The following is a 20061-nucleotide window of genomic DNA, read 5'->3' on the forward strand; positions in this document are numbered from 1 at the left end:
CATCGCCAGTCCTCGTCGAGAGCCGTCGGATTCTCGCGCGGATGCGCGCGAATCTCGTCGCGGCTAATAAAACGATCGCGTTAACCCGCCGAATTTCGGCGATTCCGGCTCGTTCGCCGCGAAACGATCGATCGATCGGCATACTCGATCGCGCGAGAATTGAATTAGCGGCGGCGTTTATCGGCGCGCGCCCCTCGGTTCGAGGGGGAGCCTGCCCGAAGAGAGAGCTTATGGGATTCGAGCCGGGGCTGTTAATCGCGGAAATATCGTCGCGTGCCGCGTGCCCGCGCTCTCGTGAATAATCGCCCCCGCGGACGCGCTAATTCGTCACGCGACGCGTGTCGCGTCCCGGCGCGGCCAATTTACTTTCGCACCTACCACGACCGCAAATCGCGCGTGCTCCCCACGTGACGATACCACGGAGTGCACGGCGCGCCGCCTCATTCTTTATTAATGCCCCTTGAAGCGGGGAGCCTCGCTCGGCCGTCGAGACAATGTACCTTGTTCCGGGAAGTCGCGCCATTCAATTTAATCCGATATCGCAATTATATCCGATTACGTTCGCGGTACGTTTACGAGGGCGTGGGAAGAGATATATACATATATTCCGCGCGAACCAGAGAGGACGCGCGTGCGTTCGCCAAACGCGTCCGATCTTCGGCGAACCGAGCGTTCCGGGAAGGAAAAAGCGAGCCGATAAGCGCGAGTCGATGGAAATGTTAGGCTGAGGCGTGTTGTAAAATTTAATCGAACCCGAATCCCCGACGCCGGGCCGCGAACGCGGCGCGCAATTATTCTAGGTAAAAACGCCGCTCCTAACGCGCCCGCATCGGACAATCGTTGCGACAATTGCGCCGACAATTGTCCGTTAATTGCGGGCGAGCTGATCCCTAATGGGGAAACTGCACGTGCGGTGTTATTGCGCGGAGATGCGTGGAATAAGGGCGGAAAGACTGCTACCGTGGTGAACGATCGTGAATAATAATAATAACGATTAAACCCTGACTGAGGTATAATTTTTCGCAATAGGCTTAAAAATAAAATTATTTAGACACTAACGCCCTGTCCTGGCTCTCATTCCTTTATTATTTCGTATTTGTGTTTTCACATTAGAGCCTTATGCATTTTAATAATTGTTTAAATACTTATTATATTTATTACAGCACAGCTGCATTATTATTTGTGGATTTATTGTGCAATTATAATATTTCCGACGTTACGTGTCACAAAGTGCATCAGTTGTACCGCTCGAGAAAACGATCTTGCAACTGCAGCAACAATTTTGTAGACTACAAACAATTTTCTAACAGATATACAAAATAGTGATAGACTTTTGTTGCGACACCTAGATCTCTACCTGCGTTAGTAAGATAATTTTCTGAGTGTACATCGTGGCGCCGTGACGTCATAAGGAATTACGTAATACGCTAATACAATTGCTACTATTAAATCGTCCCGTTGATAAAAAGTTCATACAAAAAAAGAAACACGAACGTTTAACTGTGTTCTTTATTCTTTTCGAACGAAGTAAAAGTACACAACGAGTGAACGCAAGTTTCACAAAATACAAAGTAATTTATTGGCTCTCCGGTAATTTCTGTAAAAAGCAGTTTTCCACGTCGTAATTTTTATTTCAATTAAAAATCTGAAATGAACTGCTCCGCGGATACGTTTAATTTCTCGATAACGAGAAACGTGGATTAAAAATAGTTTCCAAGTTCTCCGCAGATTTTTAATCGTCGAGACCCGCTGAAGTTTTTAACATTATAAAAATAATACAAACGGCACCATTATTGACATATCCGTTTCCTATAACGATCCACAAATATCTACACAAATCAATCGAGTAATTTACAAGTTCGTCAACTTGTAATTTTATGTTAAAGCTTTAAAGTTTTCGAAAGTTTTAGCGCGCGATTTTAAATCGATGAGATTTGTAAAGTGATTAAAACATTTTTTCATTAAAAGGTCTCGCCTGTTCTAAGGAGAGTCTGTCGTTCCGGCACGCATTTTTTTTTCGGATGCGGCACTTCGATCCGATCGATCGATCAGCGTCGGGAGTTCGCGGGAAAGGCCGCGGCGGTTCGACGTATGATGCCATCAATTGGAATAGTTTTAATCAACTTAACGGGCCGGAATTTATAGAGCGTTCGCAGAAACGGGTCGCCCGTGTTACCCGCGGCACTTTAATCGAATAAAAAGCCACCGCAATACCTAGAACGGATAACCAATGGAGTCCCTCCCGCCCCTTCGTCTCGATCGTTCTAAATTACGACGATCCTGAATCAGCCACGTGTCGGCGATCGAGATCGCTCGTTCGGTTTCGCAAAGGACTTCGAAAGTCGCGATTCTTTTTCCTTTCTCTCTCTCTCTCTCTCTCTTTCGCGGATTTTCGAAGCTCCGCGGAGAGTTTACGGGGAGTTTTAGCTAGATTTTCCGGTCCAAGCATGTAAAAAGGGTGAGAAAATGAAACGGCCGCTTTTATTTTGCAATGTCACCGTCCTTTATTCCAATACATTTTTAGAGCGAATGTCGATTCGCTCTAAATAATAAATTTATTTAGCTATGCCACTAAAAAACAGTTTCGGTTCTCGTCCCTAAAATTGTACCCCTGCTTAGCTGCCCCTCCCCCCATCTTGCCGGAAAAAGAAACAATTTAAATCGGTAAACAATATTTAATCGCAAAATAGTTAGTTTTCTTCATTTGAGGTACACTTCTCTCTTGTGCCGGGAAGATACGGGGTGGATTTCTGGTAAAGGGGGTGAGCTCAAAAATCGAAACTATATCAGTTCGAAAGCTCATAGAAAGCTCTTAATTCTACTGCAAGGAATTTTTTCATGTTCTTATTTTTAAATGGTAAGATCAACGTTGACTCAGCCCCTCCTCAAAAGAATTTAATTTCCTGCTTAGTGGGACGAGCTCAAAAATTTTTATTTATGGGGTTTGAAAGCTCATTAATTGCTCATTAGTTTACGCTAGTTGTTTCTTTTTTCCGGCAAGGTGGGGGGGGGGTGGTGCCAGCTAAACAGGGGTTAAAATTGTTCATCGTGCAGGAGATCTTTGTCTCTCGCCCTACAGTCCCGACTTACGATTTGCCTCTAAGGATTATTTTTTATTTTCACAACTGAGGTCCGATTTACGCGGAAGAAAATTCACCGGGGACGGAAAAGTGATTTCCACCGAGCCGAACCGTTTCAAAGCCAGAAATGCAGAATGCATTTTCAGCGGTGCAGAAAAATTAATTCGTCGCTCTATAAAATGCAAGTTATTGAAATAAAAGATGTTATTAAACCGAAAAATGAAAACGGTCGCTTTCCTTTCTCTCGTCTTTTTTCAAATATTTCCCATCTTTGTTTTACATTCTTATTTTATATCTTTATTTTCTTTTTACGCCGTGGGGACTTGTTTTTACTACGCAATTCGGCGGCGCGGAATTGCGTTCGCTACGCGTCCCAGGATCCAGCGGGTCGGATCCGGCGCGATTGTCGGGCCCGCAGAATGCGGTATCGATTGTGCCACGCCGTGGATATCGCGGACACGCGATTTATTCGGTAAAGCGCGTTTGGCAAATTACGGAGAAAGCGGGCACCGGTCGATGCGCACGATCCTCATAAATGTCATCGCGGGCGCATAAACGTCGGGCACGAGCGTGCCCCGATCCCGCTGGATGCCGACTAACGGTGGAACAGGGCGGGGAGGAGGGGTTGGAGGACGAAACGAAGGGCCGGAGGGTGAAAGATCGCCGGATTTTCGGCCGGCCCGCCCGCCCCCTCGTGGGTCGCGTTGACCAGATACCGGTGCAAATCGAGCGGGAATCGGGTTTTTAATTAATATACTACCACACGCGCGCGCGGAGAGTCCGAAGGCGCGCGCGTATCCGGGGCTTTTCCGCGCGGCGGTCCTCGCCGAAAAAAATAATGTCGGACTCGCCGCTCCGCGAGGAAAAATGACAGCGGCGGGCAGTGAAAGTCAATATTTTTTGAATATTGATGGATCGTACATATTCCGGGGCTATCGTTACACACACAAAGACCTGTCGAGCGGGGGGGAAAAAAAAAATTGCGGACGATTCGTCGAACTCGCCTCGCTCGCGCGACCTTTCGAACGCGGGAATTTGTATCGGCGCTGTAACGCCTGTACATCCGGTCTCTCGTCGCGGGAGCGGCCGAAACTCGCCGAACTTTTCGCGTGTTCGCGTATTCGCGGCGGCTCGAAAAATCGCAGATACCCGCGAAAACCGTGACAGGTGCTCCGCGAGATCGCCGACAGCCCGAGAACGGTTGGTTGCCTGTGTGTGCGTTTCCTATGTGAAACCGAAACCTCGCACCTGCACGCGGCAGTGCCCGACAGCTCGTATCAAAATAATCTGTTAATTGTCTAATAAATCTAATTAATTTTCTCTCCCTCTCTCTCTCTCTCTCTCTCTCCCACCTTCGCTCGTTTTGCACGAAACGTGCTCCATCGCCCTTTAAATCGTGCTTCCTTGACTCGCTCATTCCGAAACGCCGAATTTATTTGTTTGCCGGCGTCCGCGTTTCGCTTTTGTTGCGCCGCGGGCGAGGCGACGGGGGTGAGCGCGCGGACGGGCTCGAATGAATGAAATTACGCGGCGAGAATTAATTGCGCGGGTAAGTCGTCGCGACGATCGGGCCCGGCCGGGCCGAAGCCGGCCGCGCTCGTAATTGAATTAGCACGGCGAAATGTTTCGTGCGTTAAACGATTGTGTAACGGGCGGACCCTCGGCTCTTTTCGCGGCGTTCGTTGCGCCGCAACAACGAGTGAAACGCGGACCTTCCCCCTCCCGTTTTTCGTTTATTCTTTGCGCGGCGGGAGGAGGGGGGAGGTGGTTGGTCCGGTCGACGACCACCCGAAAAAAAAAACGACGTGGAACTCACGCGCCTCAATGCATTCTAGATTGCGAAACGCGAATGGGGGGGGGGGGGGAAAACGTGCAATAATATGTCGCGCCTTTTTCGCGCTGCAATATCCGCGCGCGAGATGTAACCGGAGATTTGAAAAACTCCGGACGCCGCCGACTACGTCGACGCTTGACTCGCGCGAACGTCCTCTGGTGGGATTTTTTTATTAAATCCTATGTCAGGAAATGGCTCATACGTTCCATTGCTTTCCACGGCGATTGATCGCCGGGGAGACCCGCGGACTCTCGGGTGCGAATCCCCGGACCGTGGAGTTCTTGAAGAGGCGCCTCCTCTAGCCTCGGAAAGTTTTGTCTCTCGCGACGGTTTTTTTTTCTCATTAAATCTTGATAATTGTCGGGAAATCTTTGTACAATTGAATCTGATTGAGATTAATTGAAATTTGAGAACGTGCTCGATTTTCTTCGACGGGCAAGTGAGTTTCAGGCTTTTAAGGTGCGAATCCGAGGAGACCACCAAGTTTTCAAACAGAATTAAGCAAAATTAAGATTGAATGGGTCAGATACAAAATGAATGTATCAAATTTATTTTTTAAATCTCGCGCCCACGGATATCTTTTATTTCTTTGGAGAAGAAATATATACGTACCATATATCTTTCTTTTAATCGTTAAAACTGATTTTTCTTTAAAGAATTTCTCTCTTAAGGAGAGCTCGGGTGTTTTTGTTAAGTCCACGTGCAATTAAAATCCGTTACTATTAATTGTTTTTGTCCGCTTTTCTGCTTGCAGGGAGAACGATCAAATAATCGGCTCGTACTTGGGGATTCAGGACGTCACTCTCGAGGATTACGGCAAGTACAAATGCGAAATCAGCAACGGCGTCGACGAGGAGATCACATTGACAGCTCACGTGTATCGGCCAGGTCAGTAAAACCGCTCGGAATCTCTTCAACACCTCTCTGTCATCGTAAATCTACGGATTTTAGTAAAAACGCGATAGAAAAATAATCTCGTATTGAATTAATCATCTATTTATTATAATTTGTTATATTTTTATTTGGAGATTAATTTACTGCTTTTACGGAAATTTATCACTGAACGTTAATTTCTGGCGTGCTCGATATAATGTTTACAATTTTTTTAAATTAATATTACGTCAGAACCCTGAAAGCTTTTTATGCGAATGAGATCCGAAATGCACCCGGCGATGGATTAAATAATTCCGTTTGTTATTTACCGGCCGCGATTGTTAATTACGTCTCGACGCAAAGCGCATTCAATCAATCTGTACGCTTTATTGTTCGCGTATAAAAACAGTCTAGCGTCGAATTCATTTTAATAATCGGTGGAAATGTCCGGGAAATATATCGGTCAACTAGCAAAACCGCGCGCGCCGGCGATTCGCTTTATCGGTTTTAATTATTATACGACAAATTTGTTTCGCGAGCAAATTGTTACAATGCAACGGTGAAATCTTGTTTTTCAATCGAAAGATTTAATTCACTGTCACATTTAGCGTACATTTGTACCGCATTGCTGCTACCTTAATGTTGTTTCGCGGTGAAAAGAAAACAATAATTATTTTATCTTTATACGAAAATCTCTCTGTATTTTTTTTTGGTCGGAGTTAAAACATTTTGGGATTCATCTCTTTATTATAGGATTTATTTGCGGACAAATATATTTGAAAGTTGAAAAGGTACTTGCATTTATTTTTATTTTAATACTATTATTAAATTCATTTTATCACTAATTTGAAATATTTTTATTAGAATTTATTTATCTGGTGACAAATATTTTCGAAATTTTGAAATAAAGGATTTTGCTTTTGTTGCTCTCTAATAACTTTTATAACTTTTTTTATTAATTTTGATTAACTAATGTAACTGACTTTGCAATCGTTTTTCCGAACTGTCAGTTTTATTATTTAATCGAAGCGTGTCGCCAATTTTTGTTTTCTTTCTGCTATTGTTTCTATTGTTTTTCTACTGTTGCATTTACTGCTTTAGCTTTTCGTATAAAATGTATAAAATGCTCTCTAATAACTTGTATAACTTTTTTTTATTAATTTTGATTAACTAATGCAATTGACTTCGCAATCGTTTATCCGAATTGTCAGTTTTATTATTTAATCGAAGCGTGTCGCCAGTTTTTGTTTTCTTCCTGCTACTGTTTCTATTGTTTTTTTTTACTGTTGCATTTACTACTTTAGCTTTTCGTATAAAATGTCGAAGTCTCTCTCTTTTTGATTTGCAGACCCGCAGTTCGTATTGAGTCTTCCGAATGGTTCCTGGCGGAAGTCTCTCCTGCTGGCAGTCCTCGTCCTCGTGCTGCTGCTATCAGCCGGTGCATTTTACGCGCGTTGCTGGCTGCCACTCGCACTGTTTTGCCGAGACAAGTTCGGCCACCTCGAGGAAAGCGGTGAGCTTGCAAATCATAAATAACCCCCGCGCGATCTCCGCCACTCGGCGGTAAGAAAAGTCCTCGGGCTGCGGATGCTCCACGGAATTCCGTAGAAATTTGGAAAAATCGAAGCTTAAAGACCTGTAAATCCCAGAACTCGTGCTTCCCGAGAGCTTAAAGATACCATAAAGCCGAGGATTGGTTTGGCGTTCAACTTCTCAGACTCGGGGCTCGAGCTTCCGGTCCCGGGAGTTCTCTTTTTATTCTTAAACGGCTATTCCGAGACGCGGCGTCCTTGTGAACTTAGAAATAAAAATGCGCCTTCGCATGAGACGGAGAAATCCGAAAATCTCCCAGGAAACGCCAGGGGCCAGAATTTAATTTTCTCCTCTCTAAGACCTCAGCCCTCCTACGCGCTGTCCTAATTTAAAGGCCCTCGAAACGGCGGAATCTCGTTATCTAAAGACAGGGATACGGCTTGACATAAAATTCGAAGTCGCATGAATCGCAAGGATTTTTCCTTAATCCCGAGACTAAGGGGATCCTGACGGGCTAAAGATCCTCGCTCCATCCTCCTTATCGTCCTCTCTGGTCCGCCTTTTTTTTTGCGACGACAAATTCGCCGCGGCAAGGAGGGCGGGGGAGGTGCAATGTCGGGATAATTATCAGCAACGCTTTTTCGTCCACTTAATTGCGACTCTTAATTACCGCGAAAAGCACCGCGAGACTCCGGCGGGGAAATTGGAGTGTCTGCGTGTCCTCGGTCTCTTTCTCTCGTACTTGCTACCCCCTCGCGCCGATCGCCGCCTCAGTAGTCCTTCGGCTTTCTTCCTTTTTTCGTTGCCACCCTCGCGCCGCGACCCTTCAATTTGTTTAAATAATATGCTGATAGCGGCGCGAGCCCCCCGTGAGAATCCACTCCCATCGCAGGCGTTTGGAGCTTCGAGATCCCTCTAGATTCCATCCCCCTTGTTTCTCCAACTGCGTCGTCCCGGGGTCTTGTGTATTGAAAGGGGTGAATTTTTTATGGGACTGCTTAAAAGAACACGAGACTCGGGAGGATAATTTTGTAGGTGAGAAAACGCAGTGGCCTTTGTCTCGCTGCTACATAACTTCAACGTGTCGCCTCTCGCGCACATGATAACGGAATAAGGGCAGGAAATTAAATCGTAATAATGAATTCATGAGAATTCGTCTAGGAAGGGAAGTTTGAGAAAATTGAAAATCTCTCGGCCCTGGAAAATCGAATTACAGTCCACGGTAATCTTAGGACCCTGGAACTTTAGATCGCACGGAATTGCAAAGTTGTGATTCGGAAACAGTCTGATTTTTCTAAAAGCAGCCGGAAAATGCGAAAGAATTTCACGGGATCGAGGAACGGGAGGATCTCAAGGAGAGTTGCCTTCGGGAGTAGAAAATTCCGCCGAATTTTAATCCTTCTAAGAGCAAGGGAGAGAATAGGAAGGGGAGTTGAGGGGGGAGGAGAATTTTCGCAGGCACAAAAGACGACGGCGGCGTCGTTTTATTCCTGTAGGACATTCTCCAGGAGGCAAGAGCTCGCGTAAATAGGAGCCTCGATCTAGTTGAGGCTTAATGAGCTGCGTCCTCCCCCTTTTTTCCCCTCTTTTTTTTCCCTCCGTTTCCTCCTCCTTCCCTCCATCTCCTTTTTGCTCGCCTAACCGATCGCACTTTAATTCTTCCCGCCCTTTCGCAATTTACTTAAGTAACGCTAATTCCGCCGGGGGCAGGAACTTTCAAAGGATTTTACGCGGTCCCCTCTCCCTTTCTCTCGCGGCGCCGCCGTTGCCCGGGCGCTTCAATACTGCAGACACGCTGTAATATGAACGATGTAACTCGTTACACCGAGGTTCTCTCTTTGCATATTACGTTTTACAATTACGGTGGGATTATTACCGGCATTTAGTCGTGCCTCGCGATTAAAAATGACGTGGGTGGAGAAAGATTCAGTTTCCCCTGTCCTTTCAGCTTGAAAATGGCGGGTATAAATACGTGGGGATCTATTTGTTCACGGAGGGAATGTATAGAGCTCATTCATGCATTCTGCACTGTGATAAAATAGCACATTAACCACGTTGTCGCGCTTTAAATTTGAAAAAGACATTTCTTCACGCAGTTTTTAAATATCCGGGCTTGCATATTAACTTGCATATTAATTTAATAAATGCCATGGGATTATTATTGGCATTTAATGGCGTGTCTCGCGATTAAAAATAACGAGCTAAGAAAAATTCAATCCTCGATCTTTCAGCTTGAAAGAACTAGAATAATTACGTATTTATTCGTGAAGGGAATACATAAAGCGCATTCAAATTCTGCACCAATTACGACGAAATGTCATTGACCACGTTGCCACGTTATTTTAAATTTGCGAGAAGAAAACATTTTTACAAATAATTTTTAAGATTATCTGCGAGAAAATCGAAATTCCATGAGGAACTTCTTTCTTTGCATATTAGTTTAATAAATATTATTGGCATTTAATGTAAATGTGTCTCGCGATTAAAAATAACGAGCTAAGAAAAATTCAACCTATGATCTTTCAGCTTGAAAGAACTAGAGATAAATACGTATTTATTCGTGAAGGGAATACATAAAGCACATTCAAATTCTGCACCAATTACGATAAAAGGTCATTGACCGCGTCGCCACATTATTTTAAATTTGCGAGAAGAAAACATTTTGTACGAATACTTTTTAGAACTTTGGGTTAGCTAGAAAAATGGAAGTTGCGCAAGGAACTTCTCCCTTTGATTGTTAGTTCAACAATTATTAGCTCGTTACTGGTTTCACGACTAAAAGTGAAGTAGAAAATATTAAATTCCTTTCAAATTGGAAACAGCAGGAATAAATACGAACCATTTTCACGGAAAAAAAATACATATAAAGCGCCTAAAAATTCTGTACTTATTTCGATAACACGAATTATATTAATCACATTATCTACCGTCTATCGTTCCAAATTTGCAGAAAAAAAGAGACTTTTGCAATTCGCAGAATTCCGGGCCACCTTTAGAAAACTCGAAGTCACACGGAGCCGCGTCTCGTTTTCCCAAATTTACCGGCCCTTTCTCGCGCAAAGCTGTCACCCTGGCCGGAATTTCTTCGGTTTCCGCTCTCTAGAATTTCAAATGAACGTCAGAGGGAATAGAGGCGAGCGAGGAGCACGTCGTCCCGACCTAAATCTTGGCGACGGTCCCTCCGCCTCCGACGTCGTTTACCCTCCTCGCCGGCGAGGAGAGCGTGCGACGTCGAGCCGTGCAGCGTCGCGTCGCGTCGGGCCCAATTACGGCGGGGCCCGGCAATTTGCGGCATTAGCCATGCAACGAGATATCATTAGCCGGCCGGCTGCTCCGCGGCCGGCTCGACCGGGATGATACCGTCACGTCGTGCCGAGGACCCCGCCGCGCCGGGGCCGGTCGAGAAAACGAGCACGCCGCCGCGGATCGCGCTAATGGCGACGGGCGACGTCTCGCGCGCCGCGCGTTCCGGGAATCCGCCGGTAATCGTCGTAATTTTCTCTCTCCGCGTCCCCGTATAAGGCGGCGATGTCGTGGGACATTCGTTCGCTCGTGAGAAATCGAGCGCGACAACGCGACGTTTTCGCCGGCCGGGAGGACACTTTCGCGCGCGCGCGAGAGACAGAGGGGCCGCCCAGACGCTCGATCGGTTCGTTAATTGCAAAAAATGTATGTAAAATAACAAAGGTTCGCAACGGAAACGTTACTGGGACATCCCGTGAGTAATGCGGTCTTTTTTAGAAATATTTTTTTTTATAAAGTGAAAATAATTCGACATCTTAATTTCAGTTTATAATATATTTTTTATTATTATTTATTGTTTCTTTCCACCGTAGCCTTAAATTCCCTGGCGACAAAAGTCTTTCGGTTTTCAACTAAAGATTAGTCGGTTTTTTTTAATACCGTATTATATTCCCGAATAAATTCATTTCGATGTTACGAAAGACGCGAGAAAGGTGAGACCCTGCACGAGGGGAAGAAGCTAAAGGTGGCCTTGAAAGTAATTTGTAAAAAAATAAACACCGCGATTAATATGGATGGCTGTACCGAATTATTCACGACGGCGAAAAAATTGCATTGATCCGCTGGCGGCGGATGAATATTTAAGGGGGCGAAATTTGCCCATTAAATATTTGCGCGTTTTTAATTTAAATTTTCAAGCTGCGCCCCACGCTCGAAAAGCAGATTATGTTTACCCCGCGAAGCGAAGTACGGGATTGTTGTTGGATATCGGACAAGATGACGCCCGCTAATTTCCTTCATAAGCGCGCAAGTGCTCCCGTTACGTTTCATCTTAACGTAGCGCTCGATTCGGCGGCGTCTTGCAATTATTTAAACGATCTCGGGGTCTTAATTGTCGCCGTTTCCTCCAGGCGCCCTCGTATTCCGCGAACGTACGGCCCGATAAATAAACGTCAGAATTACGGTAAAACTAAAGGGCGCCGCCGTAACCGATTCCCTTAAACCGCCGTTTCCTCGCGCGCCCGTCATATAAGCGCCCTCGCCCATTATGGCGCACATTATTTACCTCTATGGGACATTTTGCGCGCATAATGGCGGGCGGGCGATAACGATTTAATCTATTTCTCGAGTGAACGGTTACGCGCGCGGCTCCGACCACCACGCGGGAATAAATTTCGAGTAAACGGAAGCGATAATGCGCGAATTATTACGCCCTCCTTCCCCAACCCCTATCTCTCCCACCTCATCATCCTGTTCCACTTAAACTCGTTCTCGGATCGCGCGGGATTCGCGGAGGAGCGCCAAATTTCTGTTTTATATTCATAAAGGGGCGCGAATCCCCATCCTTCGTCTCTTCGTAAGAAAGCTCGCGCGTTCCCTTATCGCCTCGAAGAGCCGTTTAATCTGTCCTGAACTTTGCCCGATCGATTTTCGGGGGCTCGAGGAGATCGATCGAAAATGAAAGACGTCGGTCTGAGGATCCCGATGTGACGTCGCGTGTATCTCGCGTTTCCCAGGAAGGTCCATTGACCCTCGAGTCTTCGTGAAACAAGTCAAACAGGAAGATCCTTACGTTCTTATGAATACAAATCGCCAAGATGTAAAACTTGGACCCCCTCAGTCGTCGCGCTATTTTTTCGTAACACGAGTCTACGCTCCGCGAGACCCTAATATAAAGGCAAACCCTCGATTTATGTCCTCTACGTCGGGGGCTCAAATATTGTCTTTATTTAATTACGTTCTCGGGTTCGCGCAGATAAGACAGGGGATCTTACGTCGGCGGGGAAAATATTTATTCAGAGCCCCAGACGCGACGAATGGAGTGTCGAGGTCCCTATATAAAAATTATCCGGCTTAAGGGATAAGGGTCGGGAACGGCGGGAAACGGGAGACCGAGAGGGTATATACTGCAGACCCATTTATCTGTCCCCGAACCGAAGCAACTGTTACGACCCCGTTCGCCTCCCTCGCCGCCCGGTCCAGCTCGGCCCGGGTTGACGAAAGGGTGGGGTGTGTGTAGCGCCGAGTAATCACGAAACCGCATGACTATGCATTGCAGACGGGAAGGAATGCGACGCCCTGGTGTGCTACCACGAGAAGGACTCGAGCCTGGTGATCGGTATCGTGATACCCACGCTGGAGTCCAGGCATCGGTACAAGTGCGCGGCGCTGGAGCTGTCTCAGCTGAATCACAATTGTAAGTACCCACGGCCACTACCGCCGTTAATTAGCGGCGAGACGACCCCTTCCCCCCTCGCCCCTCGTCGGGATAATTACGTAGTCGCGGCGACAGCTACGGAGTACCCGCGGAATACGAGAGCATCACTTTGCGAGAAAGAGAGAGAGGGAGAGAGAGAGAGAGAAAGAAACACCTCTGCCTCCTCCACGAGTCATCTCTCGATCTTTTGCCCTCGATAGTCGCCGGCACTTTCGAGGACATTAAAGGATAAGAGTCGTTTAAATTATTTCATCCCTCTTTTTTCGAGGGGTCGTCTCGCTTCCTAGAATCGCGAGGGGTCGCTCGCGCAAAGTTCTAAATTTCTTTTGAATCTACGCGTTATCGAATTTTTCCCGTTAACCTTACGGGAGTGAGAGGGGACAGAGGGAAAAAAGAGAGAGAGAGAGAGCAAAGGGGAGACACCGAGTACACACAATTCAGTAGCAGTGACACGAGAAAGATCCTTATCGTGTTACATAAGGAATGAAGACTCTCCTTTAAAAACAAAGAACAGAGAGACAGGGAAAGGGGAGAAAGAAAACAAAAGGAGCAGGGAGAGACGCTGCAGAAACGTCGTGCGCGCACGACGGGGCTCCCTACGGGGGTTTACCTTGCGGCGTGCATCCCGCGGCGATGCGGCCCGCATGCGGCGAACGTAAGCGCGTACGGGGGCGGGAGGGGCGACGAGGGGGACGGATATTCAGCGGCGGCGAATGTGGGCCACGAATTGCGGTCCGATATAAGTAACTTTACGGGGCGCGCGCGGCTTATGAATTAGAGCTAAATAAAAGCCGGGGCCCCTCTCGCCCCTGATCGCGCGAAATCGGATTAGCTTCCGGCGATAATACGGCGGATGTATTATCGATCGCGGTTTCGTCGGGGAGACGAGGCGGAAATTGGGGGAGGCGCGTAATACGGACGCGCGCGTCTCGCGGGCGATTTAATTAAGAACGCGGGTGCAAATTGGGCCAAGGGTCAAACGCGACGTGATCGTGAGAGGCGGGGATTGCAAACGTCGTTATTCATATGGGATCGAATTAATTCAGACTGTAAAATGTCGAATCGCGCGTGGTTCGCGGAAGGAAAAAGTATAAGTGTCAGATCGACTCTTGTATACTCAAATTAACGTGTTCCGTATATACGCAACGATCTATAATCTTCTTAGAAGCATTAAAAAGTCTTACATTCCAGCAATATTACAGTCTTACTTAAGTGCTATAATTGTTGCTTGAAGAATACATATAATTATTTTAACAATAAAGTTATTTCAATCATTTTAATCCGCGATTTGGAAATATGTTATTTTCTATCCAATTCTATTGTTTCCTTTCCGCTCAAGAAAATTATTCTCGAGTAGTAAGCATATATATGTTTCTTGAGTGAATTACATAAAATTGCTTCGTTAAAATAAATTGTTCTTCCTTTAACGCGATATAATGTCATTCGAGATTTTCACGTTGAAACTCAACATCTTTTCAAAAGAAGAATATTCTTTTTTTTCTGCGTAAAAGGAACGTATTGAGCAATAATTTAAATTGAGAATTTCGAAAGTGCAATACCGATGTTAATTATTTTAATACAATTTGTTTGTGATTTGAAAGTCTCTATTGTGCACGTCGGTTCGTTTTTCACTTCTTTTAATGCCCTCAGCTCTCACTCGCTGCCGAAGGATCGCGATATTTTTGCGCGGGGTCTCGAGTCTATTCCTTGAAATTTCTGAAATTACGCGACCGTGATGATACCCAATTATGCGTGCGTAGATCCCTAAACCACAAAGGCACGCAATTGGATCGAATTGCGCGCTGTAACGGGGAAGCCAGCAAAATACGGGTCGTTCTCTCTCCTTTTGTTCTGCCGGTCCGATTGTAGCATCGAAACCACGTGGGTAACAATGTGGGGCAATTTCTTTTTCTCTCTTTCTCCCCCCCCCCCTCTCTCTCTCTCTCTTCCGCTTCTCACGCGATGGCTCGGCGATTTTGCTACCACGTGGTAGCGCGGGCATGTGTCCGGGCAATTTATTTCAGCACAAAGAAGATTTGCAATCCGGCAGACCGATCACGGAAGGATCGTTATCTTCGTATGGAAACGCGCTGAAGGGGCGAGAGGGAGGGGTGGTCCTCGCGGTATAACCGGAAGTGATGGGGACCCTACGGTGAATCGTGGGAATCACCGTAACTTGGCAACTTGGCAAATTGAATTAGAAAGTTCGCCGCTCTCTCGGCCGTGGAGCGTCTCGTTTGTCTCCGCGGCATCGAATTAGGTGCGCGGAGATCCCATGTGTGTACGACCGCGAAATTTTCGGGCCGTGAAGTTGGAGAGTATTAAACGCGGCGGTGCAGGGGAGTCGCGCGAATGAAGGAAGACATCAGGGCGGACCGCGAGAAGTGGCCCGGCATTTAAAACGGGCGGGGATAAAACTGGCACGAGTAGAGCGACAATAACTCTTTACTATTGCGAAAATTGCTAAACGGTAGAGGACTCTTCGACTCACAATCAGTCTAGTCCGCTCTATCCGCGAATAAGAGGTGACACAGGCATTATGTTATACAACACCCCGTATAAGTCTATGATCACTCCGTACGCAAAGTGTGCGCTCCGTGCGCACGCATCGCACGCATCCAGCTCAGCTCTCTCTCTCCCAGATTGCGCGCTTCGCTCTCGGGCGAACATTAGCGAGGAGCTGATTACAATCGTCCGATTAGCCGACACGCTCGTTACCTTACCGCTCTAAGCCGATTACGCCGAGCGTGGAGTGCGTTCTATCGTTCTCCAATGGGGTGCGCGATCGGGTAACGTGTAACGTGCATGGGTCAAACGCTTCTCTCGTTTCTATATCCCTCCCTTCCCCTCCCCCTGTGCACCGCGCACGCCTTGGCACACCGTGTACTCCGCTAATTACGACATCCTGATTACACGGCTTATGACTTTACGTCCGGCCTGCGCATGATGGCTGCCACCGACTTGCTTCAGGGGGAGGGGGGGGGAGTAGCGAGAGGGTGGCAACACCCCGGGATTTAACGCGTGAACTTCGGCAGCGGCGGTCCAGCAGGAGGTCGGCCGGCCGACGTTTGATAGTCAATGAACAAAGTTCCGCTGTCAAAGCGAGCCGGGCTTTCGCGTATCCGCAGGGGACCCGTGATTCTCTCCCGGTACGCGACCCGGGGGAGGCAGACCTCGAAAAGTTTCGCCTGCCGTCCACGAGTGACGATGATGAGCCAATCAGCCTTCGAGAGCCCGTGCCCCTCTCCACTCGCGCGGTTCGATTAATCCCGACACTTACCACGGGATCTTCGTTGACCTCGGAAATTTGAATTTTGATGAAACTCGGGGACGCACCCGATCGGCGTCCGCTCACGGCCGAGCGACTCCCCTCGCGGTCCCGCAACGGGAATTTTTGGATCGAGTTACGTTAACTAGTTCCGCGGCGTAACCAAAGTTGTAATTCGCCAGTCGATTCTTCGGGGAGAATAACGCCATTAATCGGAAGTGGCTGATCAAAGATCGTTACTTTCTTCGCGGTCCAAGCTATTTCTGGTTCCGTAAAAGTCAACGTTCGCGAGTCTCTCGGTTTTGTTAAATAATATCAGACGTTACTGGTTACATAAGAAAAAATGGAAGATTACATCGTCTCTGCAGCGGGAAGTGACATAAGTGAAAATAACATTTTCCGAAGAACGATTTTATCGATAATACGATTTGTCATACAACTTTAACTTGACCGCTCTGATTAATGTAAACCACCGCTTTGATATAAGTTGCGACGCCCTTTTTTTATCTTTTTTATTGGATAAAAATACACGGAGGGAATTTTTCTCAAAATTTACCCTAAAAATCATGTAATCGTGGGACAACGTGGCATTGTGAAGAATTTTATGGGAGTTTTTTGAAATTTTATCACACATTATACTAGTAAAATGTACGGTAAAATTTCTAAAAACTCTCATAAAATTCTTCAAAATGCCACGTTGTCCCACGATTTTCAGGATAAATTTTAAGAAAAAATTCCCTCCGTGTATGTTTCGCATTAACAAATTATATCTGTATTTAAAAATGTATATTTTCCATTTATGCTACTTAACTTGCAAAGGCGATACGGTCTCAATGAAGAGGTCGGAAATAGGCGAGATAAATTAAAAGAGTTTATAATTATCTTATCAATCTGATTACTTTTCCAACGTCGTTTTATCGATGTTCTTCGAACGACAGTGAATGATTTAGCAATTATAAACGTTGTGTTAACTTGTCACTTATCCGCAGTCGATACCCCACTTAACGTCGGATGTTCTATGTATCCTATGCATTTTCCTCCATGACATGAAAAAAATCCTGTACGTAAAGTACAGGGTGTATTAAAACCACCGGATATCCTTTTATGAATTCTTTAGAAAATTTCAAGACGAAAGTTCTAATACAAAAATGTCGAGTCTGCAATAGTTTTTAAATAATAAGCGATTATTTGTTTCACAAATGATAGGCCGCGGAGATTTCGCGCGCTCAGGTACGCGACATGACAAGGGATAAAAGTGTTGCTATTCCTAAGCGAGCGACTTGCAGCTGTTCCTCTTCGATCCTACAATTTTGTTAAACGGAAACGCGGGTCTATCGAGAAGGATATAACAGCGCAACAATTGAATTACTAAAATAGATCACTTACAAGTTCGCACAGAGATGGAATCATGCCAATCTCCTCCCTCGGGACAACCCTCTTTAATCCTTCGGGCTTACAATTTGACGAAACGCGTTTCCCAAATTGAATTGCTCCACCGTCTCGATAGCTATCTGTCAGACGGCACCGTTTTCTCAGCCCGCTCCCCGATTTAATACCGATTTTAAACAAACTCCGCGTATTTGCAGCACTGCACAAATACGCGCGCTTCGGTCCCACCCCCTCCCCCGTTTCATTCGGAGTTAACGAAGTTTTCCCTGGAAACAACGGTGCGTAACGCCGGCGTCTGTTCGGTCGATCAGTTTTTGCTAAGCCCACCTGCATCAAGGCCGGATGTGCAACGGTGGGCGCGTGGAATAACTCATACATTATCCCGGGGCGGCACGGGGCACCCCCGACTTTTTATTGCTCGCGCCACCCCGCCGGTTTGCTTTCACTTTATCGCCCGTGAAATCCAGCCGTCCGCTCCACCGGCGGACAATATTTCCAGAGTGCCTCTGGGAAAGAGTGTATACGTGCAAAATTCAGCGTGACGCCGCCCGAGTTGACTCTGTAATCGGACCACGAACGAACCCTCTGCCAAAAAAAAAGAGAGGAAAAAGTGTACCCGCGACCGAAAATTGTGATTTATCTGCGCTTCCGATAGTAATCGTATCGATAACGCATACTTCGCAAACGTCGTCTCATTGTCAAGAGACTATTAACTCGGAGAGACCACGCTGTCAGGGAAAACCGATTCTCGAGGATTCGCGAGACGGTTTTCTCATCGGCGAAAGAATTTTATAAAAGGGTTAATTGAAATTTCCCGAAGCTCGCGGTTTTTCCACAATTCCCAAAGATGATTTACTACACGAAGACGCGAGATGTGCACGGAAAGAAGAGCGTAGCTAGAAACTGCGAATAAATTAAAAATGGAATGAGTATCGTCGAATTCGAGATCTTAATAATTAATAATTTCAATATTAAATATTAAAGTAATATCAAAAGTGACGTTAATTAATTGTAACTCATTAATTTTTTTATGCACTAGAAACGATAAAACGCGCGCTTCGCGCGCGCAGTTTGTGGTCAGGCTTTGTATATTTTTAAGAATTTGTATACACGCGAAGAAGTAATTGTATGCGCAACGTCAATTTAAAATGAAAAGTAATTTGTCACTCACTGATACGGTTCGCAACAGCAAAAAGTTGTACATCGCTAACTATACATGTTAAACTGTAACAATACAAAAATGTATACGATTATTATAGACTAATTATGTAAAATCCAGACTATTGTATTAAATATACTTTATATTTAATATTTTTGAAAATGGGTATTTATTAAAATAATTATATAGAATACTGAAAGTCTTCCTTTTAAATATGAACTCACAAAATTTTATACGTATGGTTTTGTCTCTAACACTTATTCGAACCCACGTTCGAATCATTTGAATAAATAAAATAAAAGCACAGATGCTAAAGAAAAGAACAGATGCTTTATTTTGCACAATTAGCAAATAACAAACATGTAAGACACTTACCTTACGATTTCTCTGCCGTTGCCCGATGCCGTCTAGGCCTGCTCCTCCTCTCAGATTTTCTTGTTGCACTTACACTCACACACTCACTCGCAAAAATCGATCGCACGAAATTTCGGACACTCCCGTACGCGATGTAAAATACCGTGAAATGCAGTAAGCGACGTTCTTTACTTCCTGCCCGTTCGAGTTGCGAAGAACGACAGAGCGAATTACAGCGCGAACGCCGAAGTCGCACAAATATCTCTCTCTTCCCGAAAATGGAACAGATTACACGAAATCGATAGATAGATAAAAGCGCGGTGCGTAAACGAGATGTAACCGCGACAGCGTACCACGGTTTACTTTCATAATTTAGATGAGTTAGTCTCGTAAAATATCCATGTACACGTTAATAAAGAGCCGTCGCCTCAACGCGCAATTCGTTTCTCATTACAAGTTGTAGAAACTTAATAATTAATCTAGTAGTATTACTTGTCACTGATAAAGGAGTCCAAATCAATAGCGGTTTCCTTACATTCTTCACGATCGAGTCTTGGAAACCGACAACGCAAAAACAATACCACGCACTGAGCGACTCGCGCCACTGCTTGCCGGCTCGACGTTCGGCGAGCGAATGATAGCGTGGCGCGACCTTCAGGTACACGATGGCACGCAAAAACGTCGTACGTCACCGCGCCGAGTGAAAAACAAGAAAAAAACGTTGAGAATTCGTTGGCCCATCTACGTAATGGAAAATTCCGTACTTATCACTCGCTCGCCGAACGTCGAGCCGGCAGGCAGCAGCGAGAGTTGTTCCGTGCGTGATATTATTTTTACGTTACCGGCTTCCAAGACTCGATCGCGAAGAATGTAGGGATAAAACGCTATTGG

At 45.9% G+C, this 20061-nt stretch overlaps 1 protein-coding gene across 1 annotated transcript in view; it reads left to right on the top strand.

The window, feature by feature from the left end:
• LOC105567535 (interleukin-1 receptor accessory protein-like 1) overlaps positions 1 to 20061 on the top strand; it is a 94836-nt gene that overhangs the window by 72563 nt on the left and 2212 nt on the right. Inside the window, exons 5-7 of the mRNA XM_012022468.1 lie at positions 5669 to 5802; positions 7136 to 7300; positions 12842 to 12979. Of these exons, the coding sequence (XP_011877858.1) occupies positions 5669 to 5802; positions 7136 to 7300; positions 12842 to 12979 (437 nt within the window). The remainder of the gene's footprint in view (positions 1 to 5668; positions 5803 to 7135; positions 7301 to 12841; positions 12980 to 20061) is intronic.

This window comes from Vollenhovia emeryi, unplaced genomic scaffold, assembly GCF_000949405.1.
Source record: "Vollenhovia emeryi isolate VEMERY1.0 unplaced genomic scaffold, V.emery_V1.0 DF939137.1, whole genome shotgun sequence".
NCBI lineage: Eukaryota > Metazoa > Arthropoda > Insecta > Hymenoptera > Formicidae > Vollenhovia > Vollenhovia emeryi.